Source organism: Clinocottus analis, unplaced genomic scaffold, assembly GCF_023055335.1.
Source record: "Clinocottus analis isolate CAN_PGR_092001 unplaced genomic scaffold, fCliAna1.0.p SCAF_8, whole genome shotgun sequence".
In the NCBI taxonomy this organism is placed as follows: Eukaryota; Metazoa; Chordata; class Actinopteri; order Perciformes; family Cottidae; genus Clinocottus; species Clinocottus analis.
The window spans coordinates 10,618,678-10,642,563 of NW_027176240.1; the positions used below are offsets into that span (position 1 = coordinate 10,618,678).

A 23,886-nucleotide genomic window follows, 5' to 3' on the forward strand; every position below is an offset into this window, starting at 1 on the left:
TACTAAAATCAGAGGAAGTGAGCGCTGCCTATGTGCTGTAGAGTTGGATGCCGGGCTTTAATATCGGCCGTCGGGACTCTTACCATCTGCTCTACCATCTGAAGGCAGGAAACTGTCTGGCTTCATCTTACCTTGTATAGCTTCCACCAGCCTGTTCTGTACTTCAGCCACAGCAAGAAATAAGCTACCCAGCAGCCTGAAATGCTGCTCTCGCTGTGGGCTGCAACAAGGCAAACTTGGCATACAGCCTGAACCCTCATGTTCATTTATGATTAAAGTCATTTTCATATGGTCAGAGTCAGAGCTGCGTTACTGTCTGATTAAATGCAGGAGACGGGCATTAGTCCTTTTCTCTGGAGCCTGATTACATGCAATTATGAGGCTCATTTATTGAAAGGAACATTACCGTGACAGTAATAGAAAATGTCTTCTGTCCTCCCAGCTGTACACCTGGCGTTTCTTGTTTTATGCGATCAGTCCTCATTCAGGAAGAGCTGGATCCTTTCGCCCTGCAAACAAACAGCAGCCAGATAACTGGCAGGCGGCTTCGCTGGATGTTTGACGGAATAAGTGCATTTTAATTTGCGCTGAGACTTGGCTGTGAAAAGCAAATCTACAGCCAAAAAGCATATCAAAACTTTGAGGGGGGATTTTTTTTTGTTTCTTCTGTCTTTTTCTTCTCTTTCCCCTGACAGGCTCATTTTTCTTCTCTCAGTAGGACCACTGCTGGTGGTGGTATCATTACACTCCACTACATTACAGAGCACTCTGTCATGGGGCTCAATCCCGCAGCTTTCACACTCATTGCAGCAATATCACTGACAAGGCTTTACTGTGCAAAGTCCTGAAAGCACATAAATTCTGTATGTTTAACGAATCAAAGTTTTGTGTCTCGCTGTTTGCTGCCAATATTTTCAGAGCGCCATACCAGGACAGAAGCTGTGTATGCACACAAAATGCTTTAAAGCCACAACTCATCAGCGAAAAGCGAACTCCTTTATTTCAGTTTTGGTGTTCTCTGCTCACCGCAGCATCCACTCAAAGTGAACTGGACATGGAACTCTCCAAACTTCTCCTTTTCATCTCCTTCTCGCTGCCCCATCGCTTCTTTCTGCCAGTAAAGACCAATGCAGCGTCATCTGCCTCCTGGCAGGACGACCCTTTATCTTCCTTATGGAAGTACAGCCCATATTAAGGCCCCTGTGTGTGTGTGTGTGTGTGTGTGTGTGTGTGTGTGTGTGTGTGTGTGTGTGTGTGTGTGTGTGTATAATTGACTCACTTCCTCTGAGCATAATCAGCTATATTGTAACTATTTATACATGCTGAAAGTCATACAAAATGAGGTCAGGTGTATTTATGCAGTAACAGGGTTGCGAGCTGTTGTCACACATCTATGTGCACGGAAATATAAATTCGCCCCAGAACAAAAGGCACAAAAATTCAAAACGATTCAACCTTTTTCAAATTGTGTTTTAATTGCTGAATATTCAATTAGCATTTACAATCTTAAGAGACCCCCGACCAAAGCATGACATCCCATCATTGCAATAATGTGTCTTTCTGTGAGCCCCCGGCTGCCGTTTGATCACGGTAGCTTTGATGCTTGGCTCTGAGGGACATTGGTAGCATATGATCAAACAGCACTACACAAGCAAAGACAGCACAGACTCAAAGCATATGTTTTATTTCTTATGGCTCAAATCAAACTGTGCTGAATATATTGTAACACAACCAAAACACTGTAAAATCTCGGAGCAACAGTGAATGTATATTAATGAATATTATTATTATATTTCCAATACACATTTTTTTTTTTCCCTGAGCAATAACTTCTAATTTTAGAACCTTTCTTTTTTTTACAAGACACGGTAGCAGGCACTGCGTTGCGTGAAGCATAGCAACAAACCAGACAAACGTATGTCCGCGTGCTGTGAGTTCCACTCGCTCAGGGGGAAGCTATGTGACGGGAATGAGATCATTTTTCTGCCGTAAAAGTCTTTCCACATGTGTCCTACAGGAGCTGACGTACCTGTCGATCATTTTAAAGAGCTGTCTCTGAACAGAACAGTAAAGTCTCATCATCTCTGCAGCTGCAGCGAGGTCATCATCGAATTGGTACCCGTAGTGAGAGAGCAAGACCTGTTGATTTTCACTCTACTGTAAGCATACCTACAGATCCAGCTTCATGGTTTAACATCCGGATAAACACTGAATAATGATGAGCCAAGACTTGCATTAACATTGTGACATGCGGGGAGGGGCGACTATTCTCTTTGTGTGTCCCTTTAACAGAATGTGTCTCTTATATGGCAGCGCAGCTGTGTGCATATGAACCATCTCGGTGGGAATCTGATGGCTCTTTGCATTTCTCTCATCCCTTTCCCTCAGGCAGTTGATAAACTGAAGGATCACAGTTGTCACCACAACGTACAGTGAGGAAAGTATTATTCAGTAAGACAGTGATGAGCCAGTGAGCTGTCTCTGTAGTGTGATTGAATAATAACTCAACGAGTGGCAGTTTCATATTGTCTATCAAAAGATAATCATAAACTGTGCTTGTTATTTGTCATTATTAATGAGACAATGCCAAGCTTATAAATAATACCTTCCTGGTGCAATGTGCAACAAGAATAATACCTTTTGTTATGTTTGTAAAAAAAAAAAAGTATTACAAAATTTGCATAACGCCAGTTTCTTTTGTAGTCAAACAAGCGGGGGAATTTCATTTGTTGTTCGCTATTATCCTCTTCACCGCTAAATTAACAATATTGTTGCTCACAAGGGATTACGTGCACACGAATCACATCCTCTCTGTCTTTCCTCAGTTCTGTTTTTTATCTCTCTTCCCTCTCCCACTCCCACCTTTTCAATCCTTTTCAACCAATGCCTGTGCTAGCCCAGAGGAACTCAGTCCTGTTGATGTCTCTCCCTTGATCTGAAATGTATTAGAGGAAGATCTGTTTTGCCTCTGGGGCGTAACTCTGTCATTCCAGCTGTCCTATTCAATTGCATTGTAATGCATTTTCAGCCTGCTTGGAATTAATACATACTTCTATACTGCTGGATTAGTGCACAGTTCACTGGGGATTGTCCCTTTCTTTCAAGAGAGTGACTGATTTTCATTTGTTTCCATTTGTTTTTGGAGAGCAGTTTAAAAATAATGTGTGGATTAATACGTAGAGGACATTTTTCATCAGTTCTAATTGTGTCCCGGCCCATGTGAGACATAATATGGGACGTACAGAGCTCTTCATCTCTCTGCCTTCGCCTGCCTGCAGCCAACTCTTCCCTGTTTTTACTCAAACTAGCACTCAAATGCTTCACTTGTATGTACAGTCCACAAACAGACCCCAAAGAATCCAGCCTGTACTTAAAGATGCAGGATATGTGGCAGACAGACCCGCTGATGATTTGTGGAGTCCTTTTTAGTTCAACTTTGGTATCCAAAATGTTGGAAGTGCATTTGAGGAGATGTTTATTTGCTTTTAAAGAAGAAGAAAAAGTTAATATATTTTTTGGTTCGAGAGTTCTCATTTCCTGTCGCGTTGGAAGAGAACAAGATATCTTTCAATATGCTCCTCTGACAGTATCAGTGTATTTGTGTGTGAGAGAGATTCTCAACTTGTGGTTAAGTCAATAGGAGAAAAGTGTTTGCTGTGGCACACTGCCCAGACGACTTGGAGATAGAAAACACGGTATGCATGAACACAAATCTCATGCATCACTCCTTCATTCAGGTAGCATGTACATGCAAAAGAAGAATCTGATGACAGTGTAAGACACATACCAGCTGTACTATATAAACAAAACTGTTCCAGCGCTGAAATCTTGCCAGCAGAGGATCATTAGGACAGTCTGCAAACCTCCCAGGAAATACAATCTGCTGCAAACTTTTTTAGCTCGGATTCGATTGTCAAGAAGAGGGAAAGGTCAACGTTCCAGGACGGCACAGTCACACACAAAGACAATCGTTTCATGACGACAATCAAACGCACAAACAAACACACTGTGAGTGTGGGGAATGTCAACGATCACGTGCATTTCTGAGCATGGTCATCCAAGCTGTGTCTTGAAAAGCGTTTCAATATCTGGAGTCTGTTGTTCTGCATGGTCACAAAGTACTGGAGCAAAAGTGTAACTGCCAATGAACAGGAACATAATAGACTCAAATGTTTATTAGCACATGTCGATTTATTCATTAAAGTTCTCTGCATACAAAAACACAAGTCCTCAAATAGAGAAAAAAATGTATTGCGACAATTCCTATTTATTTCATGAGTCTTTAATCAAAAGTTAAGTTAAAAGCACGCTAACTCAGAAACCCTGACTTAATGCTCTCTAAAACACTTCATGTTTAAGGACATGAGAGAAGATAAACCACAGTCACAGTTAATGTTTTCTTCAGTTCTTTTTTTCCTTTTCGTTGAAGCGTCAGTATCACCATCTTCAACATTTAGCAGCACAAGCTTCAAATAGAAACTGGCAGTTTTCGGAGTGAAGCGGAAACCAAAAATGTTTGGCTGACATAAATATTCATGAAGTATGAAATGCGAAAAAGGCAATATTTGTGTGCTGAGTGTGTCTGCGTGAGACTGTACAGTGCTATGGGTCATTATGATAATTTCAGTCTGCGGCAAAGTTATTATTTTCTGCTGAAGTGCAGATTCAGACAAACACTGGAAGACCAGAATGAGATGTCATGCATCTTCTTTCATTACATTCTCAATATGAATAGGAATGCACAAGTTTGAATGTACCAAGCCAGTAATCGTCTTCAGTCTGTCTACAATATCCTTCCTATTTTAGTCAACATGTATAACCAAATATTAAAAAAAAGTGCACAGCTGCGCCGGCGGCAGCAGTGCAGCTTGATGCAGAGAGCACGCAGGGAGAGGCACCAATGCAGTGCAGCAGCAGCAACAACAACAGCACTGTGGCTTGTCTATGTTTAAAAATGACTGCAAATGTAAAAAAAAACAAAAAACAGTAACATAATCAGCATTTGACTCACCAGATGCACATAACCCTCTGTGGGAATGGTCATCCGTAAATCCTGAGATTCTAGGTGAGACGCTAGCTACACTAGCTATATATATATATATATATATATATATATATATATATATATATATATATATATATATATATATATCTGACAACTGTGAACACCCACACACACAGCAGAAGCCTACAGCTTTACCTCAGATTCCAGCTGCTTCTTGATATTTCTACAATATACTTCCCTCTTAGCATGCTAGCAGCGTGGCGATGTCAGTCTGTCTGTCCAATGCTTTGGTTTAGAGTGAGATATCTCAACAACTGTTGGATGGATTGTATGTGGTACAGACATCCATGGTCCCCAGTGGTAAAACCTTCATGTTTTTGGTGACTTCAGTTGATGACAGGACACCACCAAAATGAAGAATTGTAGTCGGATTCAGCTGCTTTGAGATTACCTCTAAAAAAAAACATACTGACAGTCCTGTCATATGATGACATGCTCACACAAAGCAAGGTCCTCCAGAGCTGATCAACTCTATAGGGAACAACTTGTCTTCAGCTGGCTCACTGTATAATTGACACTTTGTGCTGCAACTGCGCTCCAAAAAAATAGCAGCAGAATTGGTGTTCCTATGCATAAAATTACTAGATTTACCTGAAAAGGACCTCTCGTGGCCATGTGAAATATGAGTCTGTCTGACTTGTGCAAAAACAGATATAGCGTCAAATGATGAGGAACACCAGGCTTTCAAGTAACTCTGGTGTAACCGCTCTGGAGGTCAGGTATAGTAAGAGTGATAACGTCTGCATGTGGAGGATGTCGGGTGGATGGTGGTTCAAACACAGGACTTTCACCCAGTAAACCAGTTTGTGTCCCATGTCAAACCATAAGTATACTTTAACTTATTTTAACATATTGTGTAGCACCACTAGTGGAACACATTTAGGGTTACTGTTTAATATCAATCCAATAGTTTAGTTTTCTTCTATTTCATGAGCATGACATCATGATATGATTGCTCAATATTTTTAGTTTATCTTCCTACACATTATGCACAAATACTGAGCACTAATATAGTTATATCTGCTGAATCGGTTCCTTAAGCTTTGATTTATTTGCGTGTGCTGTGTATATGTATATGACTGAAAGCCTTGAGGAGAAAATTCACAGGAGAATGCAGAATGGGGAATACACACACATACATACTAAAATATGTGAATGTGAGTATACAGAACCCAGAGGAACCTCTGCCAGCGTGTGCTTAGATACACATCTTTTTATGCAATCTGGAGCGAGCAGCGGGATCCTGGCAAATAAAATTAGTTCTGCATAATCCTCATTTTGTTAAAGCTCTTGCATCTCATTTTGGATTCTGTTTCCATTCACAACAGTTGGATCCTTTCGTGTCGTTGTGGTTATATTGTGCGTGTGTATTCGAGCATCTCTGGCAGAAATGTAATTCCAGCATACCTCGGGGAATAAGCATTGTTGTGACAGAGAAAGTGGCTAATTTGAGCACATATTATGATTCATGACATCAAACAAGTAAAAGACAATAAGAATTGTACAGCAAAAATAGCCTCATCAAAGGGATTTCACTTGCTGTCTTTCTCCCAAGTCCTTTAGAACGTGTTCCTGCCCTCGAGAGTGTCAAGAGCACAAAAACGTGAGCATTTATCTTGTCTGTCACGTTCTTTTTAGTCATATTTGTGAATTTTAAATCAACCTTGTAAAACAATCAAACCAAGTAAGACCTTGAACAGCTTGTGAAACGGAAGAATTTTCTATTCCTGAATGTGGAAAAAATGGCACTATAGAGCACTCAAGTGGGCTCTGATGAATGTTTAATATGGGCATTTTCTAACGGTACATTAAACATATGGGCTACCGGATGAGTCACCGCAGCATGGCCACTTTGCACCATAACCACTTTGCACCATAACCAAAGGGTGTTTGCTGCAGTAAACTAATGGATGGCGGCCCAGCATTAATTTATCAAATTGTCTCAAATTGAATACATTTGAACTTCACTGCATGCTGGCAGTAACAAGTGATTAATGCTTCAGAGATATTTCCCTGAGACTCAGGATGTCACTCTCTGGTGACTTAATAATTATGTAATATATTATTAATCTCGTGGGTGTCAGCGTAGCACTACTATTTATAGAGCTGTAATAGAAACAAAGAGCTTTGTTTTGATTCTACGCTCACAAAAGACACAAACAAAGCTTAACATTAATGGATGTTACCATAATCTCTTGCCTTTGAGTGATTAAATGTGAGTTGTTTTTATGCTCTGACTTTTTGCAAATAGAAATGGAAACCAAGGCACTTTATTTGAATTATTGATAGTCAAAGACATTATTGATATCCCACAGAAAGCAACACCTAATGGACTGTGATTACATGGGATGTTACTAACTTGCATTCTGAAACCCTGACCTCAAGGACTGATTCTAAGAGCAAATTAGTTTCGGTTTGTGCATTAATAAAAATTCTTACATAATTAGCACCCCCCCCCCCCTTCTCCATCCCGCGATATCACTCGCAGGGTGCGTGCTCAGTCACGCACATGTGCGCGCGCTCGTGCCTCCAGTCTTCCTGCCAAAGCCCGATAGTCGCGTTGTCCCACACAGCACGAGCAAACGGTTGTCGTTTTCAGCACGGGACTGATCCTGCACCCTCCTACTGCAATATGGCGACAGAGGTAAATCAAGCTCTTCCGCTGCCTTTTTCTTTTAGAAATGTATGAACAAAGCCAACAAATATATTCTGCACCTCCGTGTTTTTCATTTGGTTGAGAAACGCAGTCTTGTAAACTGAACGTCTTGATTGTTGTGCCTCACATTTCTGTATTTTAGTGTGGTGAAGGATTAATCTGCCGACTGGACCTGGCTTATTGTGAATTTAAAGTCGTATCGCAGAAATTGCTGCACGTTATCTTCACGCGTGATAATGTGTTTTTATCCTTGAGCTTCAATTTCACTTACTTTCATCTCACTTTATGATCTCTGTAATTACAGGCAGACCTCCTCAGAGGTTTTTTCTCTTCTTTTTTCTCTTGTACTAGTGCTTTTTCATGCATGTTCTAGTTAGAAACAAAAGCAATGTCTTTAATATAGAGAATTTCTAGAGTAGGCTCAAAGCCTAAGAGCCTAATGAGAGTGATGATGATGTTAATGATGATGATGGAGCAGTCAGCACCATGGACAGGGATAGTCTCTCCCTCTGTCATACTTTTAAATTAGCTTGAATGAGCCACATGGTGAATCAGCTCTCCCTACTCTCTTCTTGCTTGTGTTAAATGCAATCGACATGATTGGCAACTATGAGCACGAAGATGCACCAGAAGAGAAGTCCATGACTGGAATGGTAATTTTTAGGTAGTTTCACATAGTACAACTACTCCAAACAGCACCTAGAATGTTTACTGGTGTATTTTTAGCCTCAGTAATGCCTGGTAGCTCTCAGGCCAGCACTTTTCCTCCCCCTCTTTGTGTCCTTGGTGATGTCACCATAGTGCACAATACATAGCTGCTTTAGTTCTCATATTTAATCTTACTAAAGGCAAGTTGGAGACAGCTTACTGAGTGTAAATGTGTGTATTCATATGTATTTGGATACATCTGAAAGCATCCAATTTATAAGAGGGTGAGGGGTTGAGTTTAGATGTTGCTGCAGCTAAAGGTGCATGGACATGATTCACGATTGTGTGTTTTTTTTTTCTTCTTTTCTGAGCCTGCAAGTCACAACATAGTGGCCCTGATCGCCTTTGGTGGTGTGTCAGTATCTCTGCCTGAGCTTCATCAATCACACACACAAGCGTGCATGCACACAAACACAACATACAGTTCACATGCACTAAAATACATGTGTGTGTGCAGCCAGGATAGGCTTAATGTCCACGGCCCATCAATTAACTATGGCATATTAAATGTAAAGAGGCTGCTGCAGTTTATTACTGTGAGTGATGGAGTTCGCTTTATCCTCTTCCATCTCTCTCTTCCTTCTCTCTCTCATATTATATCTCATATTATATTAGAACGATGACATTTCTTGTTGTCCGAGTCAGCAAATGAATACGCTAAGTGACTGAGTAACACTCAGCTCATACAGCAGACTGTTTATGCTGCATCAACGACCTCTTGATCCACTAAGTCCACGACTGCCAGATCCTCCTCTCAGTCTGTAGGCTAGCCCTGGCTCCATTGTTACACTGTTGACGAATAATGTGTCGAGGCACAGTAATCATCTCTAGGACTGGAACAGACTCAGCTCTCCACTGGAATAATGCTCCACCTTTATCCAAAAGAGATTTCCTCTTCCAGCTTTGGCCTCACAGACACTGATCTTCCACGTAGATGTCATGGAAATTTGACTGTTTTGTCAACGCTGTCTAAAATTCAATGATTTATAGACATCTGGCCAGCCCAGCCTGGCAGCGAACATGAAAAATTCTACTCCCAATGGCAGAAAACTAGCTATGACGAGATGAAAAGAGAGGACTGAAAGTAAGAAAAATGCTGAAAGGGCTTTGAAACTCTGTATTTAATGTGCATGCTGTAATCGTGCGTATGCCCTTTGCACCGTTGCCTACTGGCAGCACTCACCCGTGCTGGCGCTATGTGTACCTTAAGTCGGAGTGACTACAGTCAAGAATCATGTCATTGCAATGAGAGCAACACAAACCCACAGATCCAGGCTGAAGGAAATACATAAGGGGAGGATGTCAGAGTCGGAATAGCAATGGCAAAGGAAACTGGTATCTCTTTTTTTATATATTATTTTGGTCATGAGGGGTCATTAATGCATCATGTGTCATGTGTTACTTCTGTTAATAATGGAAGTAGGGTAGTTTGCCTCTTTACCTGTTATCTTTCTGGTCAACCAAAAGCTATTTGGACTCATAAAATATGAAATGCATAATTGTTTAACTATTCTGTTTTGTTCATCAGTTTCTATGTTGTTTTCTTGATGCAATGGGTGTTTATAAGTCTCTTAATTGGTGATAATTACCCCCTCTTTAACTCAAAAATGTCTATAAAGGTGCCAACATAAATCCAAGAAAAAGTAAAGTGTGTGTGGGTGAAAGCAGAAGTCAGACAGTGCCACATGATGCAGAACTTCTTAATAACGTCTTGTGTGATCAGTATGACATTTTAACATTGCCGTCTGCTTGTGCACTATATTTAGACACAGTAATAGACAGGATTTGAACCCCGATCACCCACGCAGGAACGTAAACATCAGCGCTCTGCCAACAGAAAACATTTATCTTAAAGGCTAAAATGGACACAGACAAGACGGCTCTGCCAGTAACATCAACACCACGTGACAAACAAAATAGTCGATGAAGTCCTCGTTTATTCAAGCAGAATAACTCTTTGAGCACTCTGCCAGTTGTAAATAACTTGTGAGAGGGCACAAGCTCAGTCTGTCGATGTAAAAGTTTTTACGTTCACCGACAGCGTCCACATACGATCAATCAGTTTAAATACTGGACCGAAAGTTCAGTAAAACCAGAGGAGTGGATGTCCTCAGGGATTGCATGTTTGGGCAAATAACTTAGTGTTTGGCTGCCACAGAGACACATGACTCCTGCTTGCTTTGCTCAGCTGTGAGCTACATGTAGCACAGAGATGTAAGACAGAGGTCAGAAGGTCAACAACAAGCCAAAACACACCGTGATGCCCCACTGAGCTGACTGCAGATCATGTGACACTCCGATGCCTCTGAACTGCACTGCTAGCAACTAAAACACTGGCATCCTTTCTTCTTTTTGCCTTTCTTGTTGTTGTATCTCTTTCTTCCTTTAACTTTTTCATTTGCCTTTCCTCCTTACCTTTCCTCTACTTTTCACTGCATTTTCCTTATTTCTGTCCTTGTCTTACATTATGTATTACTCTTTCCTTCATTGGTTTCTTCCTTATATTGTCGTTTCTTTCTTACAATGCTTTTAATCTACTTTCATTTTCGTCCTACTTTTCTTAAATCACTCCTCCTTTCTGTCTCACTTTCCTCTCCTCTTTTTTTCCCTCCATTTTACGTTTTTTAACCATCGTGAAAGCATGTAAATCAACAAAACTGGATATTTGAGGTTTAAATCGGGTAGCAAACTTAATTTGGATACTTGATTACTTTGTATTGCTATCTTATAGAAGTAAATAGTTTTAACCTACTCAAGAATAATTTGAATGCAGGACCTCTGGAATATTGTTCCCTGTGGTATTGCTTGCACGCGTACCTCCGTGATATCATGTACACACTCATACATATGGTCACCTACACACACACACTCACAGTGACGAACAAAGAACCATTATAAAGAATCTAACTCTCTGACAGCTGACTATAACTCAAATAAATGTTTTTTCTGATTGTGTGCTGATAGTTGCTTCTATTAAAAGAGTAACTTGTTGTTCATCATAATGGTCCAAAGATAGCCGGGGAGGGGCCGTGTTGAAGAGATGGAGAAGGCGAAAAGAATGATATTAAAAGCTCTGGCAGGCAGAACGATCGAGTGGCTGTGAAGTGATTTTGGCTGACAAAAATAGCAGCGTGGAGGCTATTCTTGGTTGTGAGTGATATGCCCTGTATAGAGATGAAAGGCTGGCACTGTACTGTGCCTTCTTACTTGGAAATGACTCTCTCTGGCTCATACATGCAGAGACTCTGCTCGCTTTCAATTGTACCAACACTGCAGAAGCAAGCCAAACTGTCCATATAATTATATGTGAATAAAATACAGTTGAACACAGGAAATATGTTATTTCTATTTAATATTCAGAAGCTCTCAAATGATAATGGGCCTCTCGTTCTGTTTCTCACTATATTTTCTCTCCCCCTCCCTCTCTCCGTCCCTTTACACTCCTACTGTAGCTCTAATTGCCATCCTCTTGAGGGGAGTAATTTAGATCCACAGGGGGCAAGTTACACTGGCCCACTTGCGTTCTGCTGTATTCTTCTCAGGGGAATAACTGTTCGGGTGTCAACCACAACACTCACAAAAACACCAAGTGCTTTAAAGGGGTGTCTTTCCAAGTGTTCATTATTTCTGAACGTATTGACGCTGGAGGGATGCAGTGAGGGTGCTCTCTACGCCTGCGCTGCTGTTGATTCTGTAACAGTATCTTTCTCTTACCGTGTACTCAGATCCAGCAATTCATATTTGGTAACTTATAGTGAAATAGTTTTGTGTCGGACTGGAATTTTCCTTCAGGATTCTTTCATCTGTTGTATCTGGTGTGAAGCCACAGTAATAAGAATAACTGTTTCCATCACCATTCGAAAACAAAGTGACAAAGTGCTTTACAATAAACTGAAAGCAAATAAGAGACACAAATATACAAAATACAAATAAAGAAATACAATAAAATATGTCAGATGTAAAGATCAGCCACCCAATAAAAGTGAGTCTATGAAGAGATTTAAAACCTTTAGTGAGGAGTCGTGAATTTGGAACTGTAGGCAAGGCCCTGCCCGAAGAGCTCAGACGGCGGTCTGGCTCACAAGGAAACAGTAGATCACAGATCTAGGAAAGAGACAGATTGTTCAAGGCTTTTAAAAAGAGCAGTCAAATCTTAAAATCAATTCTAGAACTCCCAGGTAACTAGTGAAGGGCAACAACGATTGGTGTGATGTGGTCATTTCTCTTCGTACGAGTTAAAAGCCTGGCAGCAGCGTTCTGTATCAATCCTAGTCTAAGAATGTTTTGCCTGCTGATACGAGAATAAAATGCATCGCAGGAGTCGAGTCTTGAGGAGATAAAAGCATGAATGACTCTCGAAAGCACTACAGGATATCGCACTGCATCTAAACACTAAATCAAAGAGACCCGCTGCTCTACGGATGCATGAATGCAAATGTATATTGGACAACATATTTAACGTGTGCTTTTCCTCTGTTGTGTTACTGCTCAGTTTCATAATCTTCAGGAGCTGAGGCTCAACGCATCGCTGGTCACAAAGGTGTTTGTACAGAGAGACTACAGCGAGGGAACCGTCTGCCGCTTCCAGACCAAGTTCCCCTCAGACCTCGACAACAGGGTGAGCACAAATACAAACGCACACTCACATATACACACCCAGGCAAATGCAATATGTCGACAAAATCCCAACTCACCTGACACAACACAAATACTCCAACACAGGAAGAGTGATGGCTCAGTGTAGGTAATATGATTACTACCATGGTGCAGCCTGGATGAAAGAACACATGAATTATGGATATTGAGGGCATTAAGTTACTTGTAGGTAAATGCCCTCAGTCTTTCCTCTCCATCGACACATAGATACAAGCTTGTGTGTCATGACCTGCAGTTCTATCTCAAAAGGATGAGTAAGCACTACAAGTTAATTAAAACTATTCTGTTTGGGTCTCAGATGCTGAAGCTAAAGAAGCCCTAATGCTTTTATTTCCACTCTCCTATTGGGGGAACTGTGAGAAAATGTGCTGTTTATTTGCTCTTTTTACCTTACTTTATTAGAATCTGCAAATTATGTCATGTAGGGGTATCATTGCAGATGTGTCTTGCAATTAGTATCTGATGCAGCCAGTCCACACACACACACAGCCAGAAAGAAACAAAAACAGAGAGAAACACAGAGGACCTTTATTAATACACACTTTAAATCAAATATATTCTCTGTCAGATGCTCAAACCTCTACCCATTGCTGTCACACATATGAGTAATTTTCCATTTTAGCCTCAAGTTTCTTCTTAGTCTTCAAGTGAGGTGTGTTAATAAATGGTTTGACAAAGTAGGAGTGCTTTTGGGTTGAGCAGAATGCAGCTGGTATGTTTGGCAGGCTGTTTTATAGCTGAACAGCTTGCTCCCACAGCTATGCCAGAACACTTTTCACTCTCGCGGCCCTTATGGTGTGTGCACGCCTCCATATCTGTACCTGGATCTTTGTTTGTGTTTGTAAGTAGATTGAGCGAACTTTGCTCGAGGAGACGGTGAAGACGCTCAACTCTTACTATGTGGAGGCCGAAAAGATCGGAGGTCAGTCGTACCTGGAAGGATGTCTGGCTTGTGCAACAGCGTATATCGTCTTCCTCTGCATGGAGACACGCTACGAGAAGGTAAACATCGAAATGTAGAATTATTTCTGTTTGTTTTTCGTATGGTTGCTTTGTGTTGTCTTATTTAAGAAAGATACTTGAATATAAAACTGCGTCATCATTTGAAAGGCCACAGTCTATTAAGACAACTTTGCAGAGCAAGCCTGATCGAAAACAATGTTGTTTGCAGTAGACTTGTGATGTACAGAAAAACGATAAATATTCTTGAATCCTTTTTCTGACCCACATATCGTATTGAGTGTTGCAGGGGTTCATAGCTCGCATTGGGAAAGAGGCAGAGAAGACCCTGGGCATGTTGTCAGTCAGACAAACAAGCATTCACATGCACAGACACAAATTTACCAATCCTTCCCTAACTTGCAACTGTTCATGTGAGCAACACCTAGCAGAAACCCATGCAGCCCCTAAATGATCATCCAAACTACACACACAAGGGCCCCTGTGCTGCCATGACAAATATTTAAACATTGAATCATTTGAATACAGAAATATTCAACAGATCAAGAGAATTAAATGGATCTGGATCCTGTTAGCATGCGTCGTTATGGCAATATTCATGTTCAACCACTATTGAACTGTGCAGCTGGTTATTATACACTCCACTGCCCATTTGCAAGACTTATTTACTGCCCATTGTTATGGACGCCAGCTCCCTCGACACACACAAAAATTCAAGCGTGTGGTCTAATGCACTATGGCTCTCTGAGGTCAGAACACATAGTTATTTACACCCACTGACACAAGCGACAAAGCCAAAATACAGAAGATACGATCTGATTTCCTCTTGCACAATGTCACCTCAGCTGTCCGTCCACCAGCTTATTTACAACCTGATCTTAAGCCCACACCTGCGTGCCGGTGGGCAAGGCATGCATAAACGCAAACTGTGACATGAATTTCCCTTCAGCCAAGCCCATGTGTCCATCTTGAGAAAACAGGCAGGTGATTCAAACTCTGTGTGGCTGTGTTGCAGCTTGTCACTACCTGTGATGGAACAAGAACACGCACATCGCAAACACGTACAGTGTGTTTGATTAATCCTCTTGTGACTGTGTGGGTACCTGCCAGAGTTTTTAGATGAAACTAGTGCGGCGGGAAGTCCCAGCATGCCTTTATGTTCTGATCTCTGTCACCCACAGCATTCATCTCCCTGGTCTGGTTGCATTCTGTAAGCATTTATTTTATCAAAGCAGTACAGGGGTACTGCCAGGGAGCTTGACCGAGAAACCCAAAAGGACTTGCTGCTGTGTTGAAGCCATGCACAAGCGGCCGGGTCTGAGGCGCCTTTCATCTCCCTGTCAGCTGGGTGCCGCTCCATTGAGTCCCTCAGATGCTATCAACCCCACCAGAGAGTTGTTTATTTACTTGTTTAACTTGATCATCTTGGCTGAATGATGACGGACGATGATCAAATGTACCCACCCAAGTTGATGCTGTTTGTGTAGGTACGTGTGTGTGTGTGCTGATAAAGAGGCCACACACCAGTAAGCCTGGATCAGTGTGCAGATCCGTTGCTTACATCTCACCCTATCAAAGGACACTGATTGCGCCAAGCAAGTCGGAACAGATACATGAGCGCACAAGCTTTCACGAAGCTTCCCTCAATGTAGACTTTGTGCACTTCGGCTACTATTTTTTTGTTCTTCTGTCATTCACAGGAATGGGCCCGCACATATGGAACTCACTCAGACACACGTATACGTACATGATTCCCTTTATATTGCACTTGGTGACGTAAACAACTGTCATTGTAGCAGAGGAATAAACACTCGTTGGTATGTGTGTGAAACAGACTGCGACACCTTTGCTTCTAAGGCGATATACACACACTCACAAAACCTTTCACTGAAGGGCTGTCACAGACATGGCAGTACAACTGTCATATTGTTGTGCTGAAGAGGATTGAGCTGCCCTAAGAGCTTGCTCGCAGTGAAAGGATTGGACTTTTCCCTGGACCACAATAACACCATTAGAGTGCATGGGGTCACCCTCTGTGTGTCTCTTATGCTTCTCTTTGATGGAGTTTATAACAAAAGACACAGTTTGTGTTGTATTTGTTGAGATACAGTCATTGTTCCAAGATAAATATTGATTGTGTTCTGCTTAGGTACACTTGACCAATATAAAACAGCTCAATGGCACAAGCCGATGCCTTTCCAATGGCTTCTTCTGGCTTGTTTGCTCCCTGATTATAACAGTATTGGAAAAGGCTCTTCAGCTTCTTTGTCCAGTGGGAGACAGAAATAAGTATTCTTCTGTGGTTTAGTCTCCACTAGCAGGGGTCACTATATTAGCAGCTGTGCCTGCAGCTGTAACAGGCCTTTGACATCCCAGAGGAGCGCTGCTCAGTGTGTTGCTCAGTCTCTATTGTTTTAATCTCTCAGGGCTGTGCGCTGCGCTGACCTTTAGTTAACTTATAAAAGGGGAAGTGAATCTGCCATGTTTAATGCATCAGACACAAAAGTGTTACATCTAAATACAGCAACCAGCAAAGAATAATTGTAGCTTCTAACTTTGATCATCTTAACAATGAATTGCTAAGAAGAAGTCTGGCACAAGTGCTCAGACAATCATTCAGGTCTAAAAAAAATAAAAAATACTAAGTTAGCCAGACTTTATGATGCCGCTATGGCCAAATGTTTGCTTTGTTTCTAGCTTAACTGGACTCGCCATGCTCCCATTTCTCAACAGTTAACAAGCTGACTATAGACAAATGAGCTAAAACAGCCGTGCTCCCTCTCCTCCTTATATAAAAGTAGAATCTCTAAGTGATACAAATGTGTGTTGTTTTAGTAGAGACAGACTAAAGATTGCATGGCCTTTCTAGTGGTGACAGCTCTCTGCGTGCACACGAGGCCCTGTGAAGCGTGGTTTAGCTGATTGACATGGTCAGGCAGAGGCATGGCACATCAGCATTGTTGGTGTCCACAGAAGCATATCTGAGGCTGAATAAGCTGCTCAAATCATGACACTTTAGCTAATATCTGTTCCTTTAGCATCACCGGGCATCAGACAGCAGTCTGGGACAACATCTCAGTGCTTGCACACTCTTCTAGTTTTCAGGTCAAACTGGAGTACATTGCTAATGTGTGGGAGGATGTATACATGCATGCTTGTTTGCTTTTGTGTGCTAAGGCATTGCCTGAACTCTGTGCTTAGATTCATTCTGCTGCTGCTTTGTAGCTTTTAGCACATTTTATGCAATACTCACTTGCAAAACTGAGAATTCATTCCAGTACCAATGTAGTCCAAATAAACTGTCCACCTGGAATGTTAGATTGTTTCCAAATTGGCCCGACAGTTTACCAAGGCATGACATTTAGCCTGAGAGAGCCATCTTTAGAATTAGGAACTAAAGCTTCCAAATGGAAAACTTCAGAAAGAGAAAAGCTCTTGCTCGTCAGTTTTAGTAATTCAATTCATACAGCTTTGCTTGACATGAGTGGATTGGAACTATTTATAAAAATAACTGCCGTACTTAGAGCATAATAGAATTACTTTGAGTTTAGATTATAATGTTCAGGAAAAATAAAGATGGGCAATGACTCGAGAGAGTCGATATCGAATGGCGTAGGATTACTATGCGCAGAAAAATTTCTAACTAATTTCTTCCATTTTTCATTTTTTCCACCCACTACAACACAAAAGGTTAGAGTTCCTGCAGCTTTGTCCTTGTTTAGCCTCTTTTAGCTGTGCAGTTATTACATATAACATCAAGTGCACTTTGTAAAGCAATTTAAAGGTAATGGACCCCCAGTTGGAATGTCTTTTTAGATTATTTTCTGATGGATTACATGTTTAAGTTTTCATTATGCTTCTAATGGTTCTTTTTAAATCTGGATTATCTCCAAATGTACCTCTGACCTTTTCTAACTCCTCCCGGCAACAATGTTATACTGCAGGTGCTGAAGAAGATATCCAGCTACATCCAGGAGCAGAATGAGAAGATCTACGCTCCGAGAGGTCTGCTGCTAACAGACCCCACAGAGAGAGGAATGAGGGTTGTATCCTTCACTCATCTGCTGCTTTAAGTATGTAACAAATAGATGAAGGATGAAGGGCGGTAAGGCATATCAAAGACTGAGAGGAGGTAATCATAGTTAGGCTATGGCTGCAGAAACCAGGCTTCATGAGTGTAAGGCCACCAGTTACAACCACAGAAACTGCTAGAAACATCTGGGAAGATACCTTAATATAACCTCTTCCTCATAACTTACCATCAAGGTATCCTTGAATCTGGCACTTAAACTCCAGCTGCTGCAGAGGAGCGGTTCAATGGCCCACTGTCATTCCCAGGAGGAATTCATGCATGCTCTGTCCAATATCCTGTGATACGAAAAAAGTGAAAAGAAACTGGATGATGTAATATAACAGCAGATGAAGGTGTGTACGCTCTTGTGACGTTGTGCATTGTTTGCTCAGGCCATCGTTTTCTAATTCCAAAACAAGTTGCTTTATTACGAAATTTTCAAATGTTTCTAACTAGAAGAGGCCAGATCTGTGTCTCTTCTTGTCAGCCAGAGTGATACCAGCAGAGTTCCTCATGTAGTTAAAAGGCAGAGAGAGAGAGAGAGAGAGAGAGAGAGAGAGAGAGAGAGAGAGAGAGAGAGAGAGAGAGAGAGAGAGAATGTGTCCAGTAGACCATCACAAACGATCTGGCGCAAAGAACAAGCTCAGGTCACAGGGCCAACCTCTTCCCGACACATATTAGTCAATACAACCGTATAGAATACGCTCTCAGTTAGTGAAAGCTCGTCAGAGACATTTTTCTCCCAAAGAACCGAAAAAGCATGTGTCTTTGTGACTTTTTTGGCACATTGAGATTGGACATCCGCATCTAGTTTGAGTGCTACTGAGATATCTTCACCACATTATATCTTATAATGAGCTGCTCCAACTTTGACAAACCTTTTCAAGCAAAAATAAATTGTGTTCGGTGCACCTTGGAGACAAGACTGAGCGGAAATCTGTGACGTCGAGGCAGGGAAGGAGCAGCAGCAGACACCGTGACTTCCTTGTGTGTTTTTGTTATAGTTTGCTCATTCACACCAGTCACTGATCTCTTCAAGTAGGAAAGTATCATGAGTACATTTCAGTTGTTTAAACTGCACACCCTCAGATCAACATGACAACGCTGGGAAGAAAAATGAAGTGTGAGGAGTACAGCAATTTGTTGGTTCTTAGGATTGTAGTCTGCTTGAGCTTTGAGCTTATAAGTGAGCAAAGGGTTTGGATATGACAGGATCCCGACTGTCAGGGATTGTAGAACTGTATCTGCTAGCACTTTCTTAACCCTACATTGTAAGACTCTCTCTCTCTGTCATGATGCTCCTTGACATTCTCCGTGTCCTCAGCTGGAGATCAGTGTGTTTGAAGACCGGGGCTCAGGCAGCTCCAGTCCGAGCAGCAGCGTGTCGTCGGCAGGCAGCAGCGCTCGGTGACTGGAGGGGCAGCGCCAGGCTTATGGGTACCACCACCACAGGGGCAGCGGGACACTTACCAACATCCGCACGCTGAAACATGAGAGCACCAGGTTCTAAGACAAGGAGACAGCAAAAAGGCGAGGAGGTGATTCACAGCATTCACTCTCTCCGTGCTGGGGCTCAACTTGTACCACCTCGAGAACAGGAGCTGGCTTTCACAAACACAACAGAACCTACACATAGAGAGCAGTCACATGTACACAAGGGGATATAATTCACTCTCCAACAGCTATCCAAACCAAAAAAATCACGATTTAATGTCTTCCAATTTCTTTTTTCACCTTTTCTCTCTATCACATGTGTTGTTTGCATGAGTCACAGCATCTCCATCGTATGGCTTCATTGTCTTCATTGTTGCGCAGTCCCTGTCCCTCAGTCTCTCTGCTGATGCGTTGTTAGGCTCGACTTAGGTCTGTACAGCGACCTTGGATTATGGAGGGAGGAACACTCCCAGCCTGCTGGGAGAATAAATGTCCTCAGGTCTTGCTGAATGATTGCATTTATGTCAGGTTGTTGGGGTAAAGCCGTTTTGAATGCTGGCAAATTAGACCCGCTGTGGGACCGCTCAGTTCTCTGCTCTGTTCACATGCATTTGGCTTCAATATCAAACGGCTAACAGAGAGCACCTTGGATGATTTATCCTTTCATTCACAGCGGTGGATATTAGTGATCCACATCACAGCTGTAGGTCACAACACACACACACACACACACACACACACACACACACACACACACACACACACACACACACACACACACACACTGTAAACCGTGCCCATGGTTTTGTCATACATACATACAGACACTAGCAACATGCACACACACACACACACGTGTATATACACAGACACTAGTGGCGAGTGGCCATGTGTTCCTGTACACAGAATCTGGCAGATGCAGATTTGGATCCGAACCAGACAATATTCTTTGTGGTCTTAGCTCACTTGGATCACAAGCAAATCCAGGCACCTTAGGCCAGTGCTTGTTACCCTTGTAGTATGTACATGTATCCGGTATGTTGTGTATGTGGTGTGTTGTGTATGTGCCTCTATGAGCACCTCCTGCGGGAACCGAACACATTGACACATTTGGTTTCAGGGAAAATAAATAGTTTGTGCTGTTATCTCTTCAGCTGTTTCATGAATGTCACCAGCGTGACCGGTAATAATGAGTGTGTGTAGGAGAATCAGCACGCTCATAGATCAACACCTTAATCAAAAAATAACCATCTAGAAGATGTGTTTCTTTTGACATGCACATGACAGGATTGAGACATGCAGGAAGATGTTGCTGAGTTTTCTCAGTTCAACGATGCCGTCTGTCATTTGTCAGTTTTGTGTCATCAGAAATTTAGGCATGAGTTTGTATGTCATTTTGTCAGTGAAACACAGTTGTAGCTCCCTCTAGGGTCAGACTGAGGAAGTTCTGAACGTCTGAAAGTAAAATCACTAAACTTTCTGAATGTAAAGACAAAGATAGTAGATTAAAAATCCTTTTTTAGATCCTTTGTAAAACCATATATTTATCTAATTCTACTTATTCACACTATCGCACTGCCCTGTAGGTTCCTCTCGAGTACAATGTCTCGAGAGGAAGACAATGTAGCCGGAGGAGCATACGTTGTGTCTCTCTGTAGTGCATCCTGTCTGGCTACACAGAGACTGAGGGCACAAAAGATGATCGTCATGTTGCAAAAATGTTGAAGCCAGTTGACAACACACACACACACACACACACACACACACACACACACACACACACACACACACACACACACACACACACAGCTAAATCCCTGTTTTAGTGTCTGCATATTTTAATTCTGTTCCCACAGTTTCTGTCTCCTTTTTTTCTAATTTCAGTTTCATTTTTCTTTGAACTCATCATAACTTAATCTCTATATCATCTGGGAGTGTAGCCCTAGTCTCTTCTTTAGCCACAGCTAGCTCAGCAGAGCCTTGCAACTCGCCATAGTTTAATTTCAACTCAACTTTGTATTACCTGGATGATTGAGGGGAACTGACAAAGACCACAGCACCTGAGTTCAGTTGTGCTTGTGTTCAGCCTCCTGTTCTTTTTGACGCCTTCATGTTTCATCCCAGTGGAAATGGATACCCAACCTGGAGCTGATATAATGACTAATTAAAAACTGACTCAACAATTAGCGTATAAAGGAGCTCATTGGACAATGTACAAAGAAAAATAAACAATGTGTGTGGTGCAGGTGAAGAAGTGCACCGTACATGCTTGTCAATGATTACCCATGCTGGGTTAATGAAGTGTAAAGGATGGAGATGCCATCATGCTTTTTTTTATTTTTAAATCGTCACTGTTGCCCTAAATACATTTTTAACGTTTTGATAATCTCTCTAATTTGGGCATCATGTGACAGTGCAGCTAAAGCATATTGTCTGTACAGCTGTGCGTTGCTGCATCTTCTGTAAAAGGAAGAAAATGTTTAATGTTGTCCTAAATAATGGTGATAATGTAGCTTATGGTATCGTTAGTAATAATAACAATGTCAGTTATTATTGTGGAGGTTAAGGGGGTGATGATGACGATGCTCAGAGGGAACATCTGAAATGTGCCAAATTCAAAGGCGAAAGGTCTTCAGGGATATGTTCAAATTGTTAGCTAACGCAACGGCTCTAGGGTCGGCACCGTTGGTCCGACACTAGAGCCATGTGTGCATTAAAAGAGCAGGTACAATTGCACAAGGAATGTTTACAGGAACAAGTAACTCTTTCAATGGCTCTGTTGATGTGTGTGTAGTGTATTTACTGTAGATAAACAACAGCAAAAAACTGACCATATCCTTGAAGTCCAAGGTGAAAAAGAAGCACTTTGTGCCATGTTTTTCAGGCATTATGTAGCTTGTTCTTTCAGGAAAGACTTTTGTGATTAATGCAGCCAACCAAGTGAGTGAAGATTAAGATATTAAATGTATTCTTGTAAAAAAAAAAGATGCATTGAGATATACGTATATGATCAAAGAGAAGATTATCTCTGGGTCCTTGAGCCTTTATTATGCTGACTATTACGATAACCTCTGTGCCAACAGTTTAGAGGAGAGGCAGGGATATGAAAGTTGTGGGCCAACTGATGATGTATAGTCCCTTTCTGTATGTAAATTCCCACATTACCGATATTTATCTTGTACTGTATTTGAGAGTGCAGCCAATTTTGTTCAGACATGTGGAGTCATCATTACTGTATGTATGTTATGCTGTTACAAGTAACAGATCTTTCGTAGTGCACTACGATGTCTTCCTAAAAATGTAAAAGCTGATGTGTGGAGTCTTGGTACCTGCTTTCAGTCCTCGGGGAGACACACTGCATTGCTGTTAAATGCTGCATGATGTGTGTTTAAAAAAAGTGAGTGCCAGTTGACATGAAGCAAAATCCCTGATCAACAAAGTCCCTCAGTTATGCTGCTGAGAGAGGAATTCATATCTTATCTTGATGCTATATATGTGTTTACATTGGTTGATTTACATATTATTGAAATGGATGCTGTGTGTGTATTTTATCCTCAAAGATGAGTATTATTCACAGCCTGTGGAGACGAGTTTCACCTCAAAGAGCTGAATAAAGTGTGATGAAGTGGTTGGAAAGACAATTATTTAATTTAACCGGCGGCGGCTATTGGTTTTCTTCCAATGTTCATCTCTTGGTGTTTAAAAACTCTGTATCTCTCTCTCTCTCACACACACACACACACACACACACACACACACACACACACACACACACGCACGCACACACACTTCTCTGGATGTCCACAGAAGGAAACCGGAAGGCGGCTCAGCAGGTGGTCATGACTCGAAGGTAAACTCGCATACAAGCACGAGGAGGACACACAAGATATTGAAAAGCGTTTTCAGTTGCGAAATTGAATTTTGGCAAAATGGACTCGCCTGCTGCATCATTTCACTTTGATTTTTGGGGTGTCTATGAGATCAAGCTCTCCGTCGGCTGAAACTTGTATTTCCCATCAAAAGATGTGGCATTCTTTCATTCATAAGACATTAAACTATCCATATATCAGTATAGATATCCAACATAATTTAATATTTTATAATTTCATATTGAGATCTGATGCATTTTTTTAGCAGTGTATATAGAATATACACGATAGCTCCAGTTCCATATTGTAACACCCTGTGTTTTCTGTGTGGGTCTTCACAGTTTTTCCTGATCATTAATTTCAATCTAAAAGTATGTGTAGGATGTCTGTGTTTTCAGATTTGTCAGAAGTTATGACTTGGACAAGGATTATCATTTGTGATACTTATTGTGGCCCATGCCCCGCA

At 41.5% G+C, this 23,886-nt stretch overlaps 1 protein-coding gene across 1 annotated transcript; it reads left to right on the plus strand.

Annotated features, from left to right (window-relative positions):
* The first annotated feature begins 7,617 nt into the window (after positions 1–7,617).
* golga7bb (golgin A7 family, member Bb) lies at positions 7,618–23,185 on the plus strand. Its single transcript, XM_068568184.1, has 5 exons — positions 7,618–7,709; positions 12,922–13,047; positions 13,935–14,087; positions 17,990–18,091; positions 19,442–23,185. The coding sequence occupies exons 1-5, from the start codon at positions 7,698–7,700 to the stop codon at positions 19,526–19,528; spliced, it is 480 nt and encodes a 159-aa protein (XP_068424285.1). The 5' UTR covers positions 7,618–7,697; the 3' UTR covers positions 19,529–23,185.
* The last annotated feature ends 701 nt before the right edge of the window (positions 23,186–23,886 follow it).

Excerpts from the sequence above, each read along its gene's own strand:
- golga7bb (XM_068568184.1), top strand. Across the intron at positions 14,088-17,989 it reads TGGAGACACGCTACGAGAAG|GTGCTGAAGAAGATATCCAG; the intron begins GTAAACATCGAA and ends GTTATACTGCAG. Across the intron at positions 18,092-19,441 it reads CAGAGAGAGGAATGAGGGTT|CTGGAGATCAGTGTGTTTGA; the intron begins GTATCCTTCACT and ends CCGTGTCCTCAG.